Source organism: Homalodisca vitripennis, chromosome 4 (assembly GCF_021130785.1).
Source record: "Homalodisca vitripennis isolate AUS2020 chromosome 4, UT_GWSS_2.1, whole genome shotgun sequence".
NCBI lineage: Eukaryota > Metazoa > Arthropoda > Insecta > Hemiptera > Cicadellidae > Homalodisca > Homalodisca vitripennis.
This window is the reverse complement of record NC_060210.1, coordinates 86,172,687-86,177,037: the sequence shown is the minus strand read 5'-3', so window position 1 is coordinate 86,177,037 and position 4,351 is coordinate 86,172,687. Positions and strand designations below refer to the sequence as shown.

Here is a 4,351-nt window from a genome sequence, read left to right as displayed (position 1 = left end):
ACGTATTCAAACGAATGCCTTTTGTTTATCTCAGATTATGTAACTGAATTTATTATATTTTGACATAAAAACTTGCAGGCTTCTTGATTACATTTTATGATCCAGTAAAAAATCTCCTGTATGTATCTCTCAATTAAACGAAAAATAATTATTTTAACCCGCGCATCCATGTATAAATTTATTATTTCGTAGTTAAATAAATAAATACAAATAAACTGCTGGATTGAATTGGTTTGTGTATATTTGACAATTTTTATGGGAAGTGTAGTTATATGCTATCTAGTTAATTGTCTGTCAGCTACTTATGTAGTTGTTTGATAACAAAGAAACCGAAAACAAACTTTGCATAAAAACGAAAACGAACCAAAATAAACATGGATCTATAATTCAATATTTATTGATATATAAGTTTCAGGTTTTATACAACAGGTTCTTCTTGTATAGCTATAATCTTTCCTCAATGAGTACAAAAAAATGCTTTTGCCTACCTTTAATACAAATTAGTTACATGGTAAGCATCGAATTTGGATATAATTTGTCTAAGTGTAAAAATAAGTTTATGGGCAAAAAAGAAAGGTGTAAGACTATTTTTATTTAAATTGATTTATTTTTTTCATTTATCACAGCTCAGAATAACCTAAAAATACAATACATTTGCTGCTCCAGAAGCTAAATATTATTACAGCTAAGAAATAGAAAAGCAGTATAAAAATATCCCTAAGCTAAATAATGCGAATATCATTACTTAATAACAAATATTAACGACATAATATTTGGTACAACTCACAAGGTAACTATACTCATTTAATATATCTTAAACATTAGATTATGAAATGGTGCACAGAAAAAAACGCAATTTGATAACCTAAGCGCAATGTTATAGCTAGGCGACATAAGTATATGAGATCAACATCTTATACAGATGTGTGGTACCGCTGTTGGGGCTGAGACTTCTGGGCGGCATCCAGGAGCTGTTGGAGGTGGGAGATCTTCGCGGCAGCAACCTCAGCGGTGTCGGCGATGTGGCCTGAGGGTAGCACCACGGGTACGACTGGGGGGCCCTGGTAAGGCTTGCGGGGAGGGCTGAACAAGGGTGCCTGAGGGGCAGGACGGTACACTTGGTTGTAGTTTTGCTCAGGTTCCTCATAATCCTGACCTCCATCGTCCTCTCGAGTGTACGTCCCTGAGTATCCGTACTTCTTTGAACTGGCTCTCTCTTGGGCTCTGGCTACTGCTGCTTGAGCCTTCGCCACCAGTTGGAAGTGCTGTTCCTTGGCAGCTTCGACGTCGGCAGTCTCTGCGATGTAGCCGTTGGGCAGTATCACGGGGATGACCGGAGGACCTTGATACCTCGGCTGTGAGGAGTAGGCAGGCTGCTGGTAATTGATTACTTGTGTATTCTTCTCTGGATATGTCGACCTCGAAGGCCCGGTATACTGCTGAGGAACGTTGTAGTCTTGCTGTCTCTGCGGCTGGCTGTAGCTCTGCTGAGGCGTGTAAAGCTGTTGACGCACAGGTTGCGTGTACCGAGCATTGACGTCTTCAGCAGCGTTATATCTCGTGTCCTTGACTGAGCTGGCGGCATGGGCGAACGCGTTGAAGTGGAGGTCCTTGGCCCTGGCTACCTCTTCAGTGTCCGCAATGAAGCCTCCCGGCAGAATGACCGGCAGAACCGGCGGCCCCCGGTACCCTGTAGACTGTTGCTGATGCTCATACTGCTGATAGGCGCAGAGGCATCGCCTTGCCAACACAGTCAACACCAACAGCGCCTGTAAAAAAGCAACACATATAAGATCGGGATAGGCAACACCCCATTAAATTGAACCGCGTATTCATCTAGGAGTTTTCAATAGTCAATCAATGTACATGTATTTGTAAAGATGTATTATATAAGTATTTAAAACTGTTATTTGAAATATTCTTATTTCTTATAAATATTCATGAATATCCCCAGTTAAAAATTGTTCTGCTACAAAAGATTAATGACTTTTTTATTCCGAAATACAAAGGAAGATATGTAATAAATCTATAATAAAGCTACATTTTTAAATTCTACAACTTCTCTAAAACTACAGTAAATTCCTTCGTACGTTTTTCACATATTATTAATAACGATTTAGTTTACGATTTAGTAAAATGTGATTTGTTATATTTGTATCAATATCTTTTTCATCTTACGTAAAAATATGTAAACCAAAATTTATACACACACAATTAATTTAGGACATAAATTAAAGCGGTTCTTACAATAAATTGTATATAAAACATAGTTCATCATTAATATTTAATTTCTTGTAAAACACAATTAAGTAATGTATTGAAATTCGATTCATTAAATAGGATTTTATAAAATTAAAGAAATCATTTTACTCCGACTAAAATAAGTGTACTACTTAATAAAAATCATTGTTTATACAATATCGTAAAATAACAAGATTTGTTAATTTTATCGTGTTATATTTCTGATATAAACTTTGATACTTCACTATTGTCTGGTAAATTATTAATATACAGTTTAAAACCATAAAGTTTAATCCATACACAAAACACAGTCTAATTTGTTAGATATTGGCAGTTTATATGATTTTATTTATTTCAAGATAAAATCTGTTCCTTAGAATCAGCTAGTATACTGCTTTTAAAATCGTTTTAAGGTAATGAAAGAAAATGTAGAAAAACAAGAAAGTGACTTTTAAGGCTGAAATACCAATCTGAAGCGTAGTTTACGTTTCGACAGAGGTTTGAATATTTAGCCATGAACTAGTTTGTCCCACTAACAACAGCAAACACTTTGAGGATAACCTGCACAGTTGTAAAACCGTGGGTTCCTTTTACAGCTCTAATTTAAGGCAAGGAAAGAACGCGTTTCTGTTTCCACTATCGGACGAAACGCCACAGTGGCAATCACGGTTTGGTAACACAGACACCGTGACTGTAATGAGAAGGCAGCTAATGATCGGACGGATGAAACAATGGCTCCGGTGAGGTAACAGAGAAGATAGGCTTACCCAGTTCATTCTACCGGTGGGGCGCAGAGACAGAGACTGGTGTCTCCGGGGACCATGCTGATTATATACAGGCTGATGCTCCACCTCCTACGCATTGTTGCATCATCCCGCGCCACCAGCCATTCACTATCGTTCACCACGGCTCAGATAGTCCGCTACTCGGGAACGTGCTGAATTATTCACCATGCAGCCTTGAAATAGCTGAGGATATTGGTGAACAGTGTACTCCCAATAGAGAGAGCTATGGGTCAGTGCATCGCTTCTCCAACCGAGTGGAAAATTGAGGACGTTTAGGTTTTTTCTAAGATATTTAGGCGGTCGCCTGTTTTATGCTGCGCTATAACCGTAAAACGTTTCGAACTCACTAAGAATTGTGCCTTGTAATAACGCATACCTTTAGGAAGGATTAACTTGTAACTGTATTTTTCAGCTTTATATAGAATACAATAGATTACGTATGAACAATGTGAAACTAGCTTATGCACTTAGTAACAATTTTGACACGTACATTTTTCAAACGTTACTATGTTAATAAATGAGCTTTAACATTTCATAATTTTTCTACAGTATACACAGGTGTTTTAAATGAGATGTATATTTTACTTTGATTGAAACAATGTGATATTAGAATGATAAACAGTTATTGCAGTTTGAGGAAAGGTTGAGGTTATTAGAACTAGTATCTTGGCGTACCTTGCTTATCCATATTTCTGTCTACGATTGTAGGATTAGGTATTAAATGGCTAGAAATAGCAGTTTTAAACAGGTCTTAGCAGCATTAAAATATAATTAAAACCAGAATTCCCTAAGTAGTTTTACACAAGATATACGTTAAGAACTTTCTCGGATTTCTATTGCTCATATAAAAATGTTTTCTGGGCATCTTGTTTAATCTTATCAAATGTGTAATATAATAGCATTTACAAATTTAACAAAAGGAAGTTATGGGTTTAAGCATTTTATACACAGTATATATGTCAGTATATGAACATTTCGGTAAAGTCTATATATTTATATTTGAAAAAGAATTTTAATTAAGTCAACGAAATATATATATATATATATATATATATATATATATATATATATATATATATATGGGATTTTTTTAATATATCATGTTGAAAGATAAGCAAATTAATCTAATCTAAAAATACCTGAAACTTACGCAACGTTTACCATAGGATATATTTACACTCAAATCTGTCCAGAAACCCATACGATAACTTACCTTGACCTAACCAAGTGTTTGCACCCAAAGCTGTGCACCGAACATCTACGGTCTATCCCCATCAGCCATTAACTATTTTCCTTTTGTGTATCGATCAACTTTATTTATTCTT

The 4,351-nt window shown here is 35.7% G+C and overlaps 1 protein-coding gene across 1 annotated transcript; it reads right to left on the bottom strand.

The window, feature by feature from the left end:
* Window positions 1-614: 614 nt before the first annotated feature.
* Window positions 615-3,031, bottom strand: LOC124361465. The gene is made up of 2 exons (XM_046815515.1): window positions 3,009-3,031; window positions 615-1,769 (listed from the first exon to the last, which is right to left on the bottom strand). Exons 1-2 carry the CDS (start codon window positions 3,015-3,017, stop codon window positions 915-917), a joined length of 864 nt encoding a protein of 287 aa, XP_046671471.1. The 5' UTR covers window positions 3,018-3,031; the 3' UTR covers window positions 615-914.
* Window positions 3,032-4,351: the final 1,320 nt, after the last annotated feature.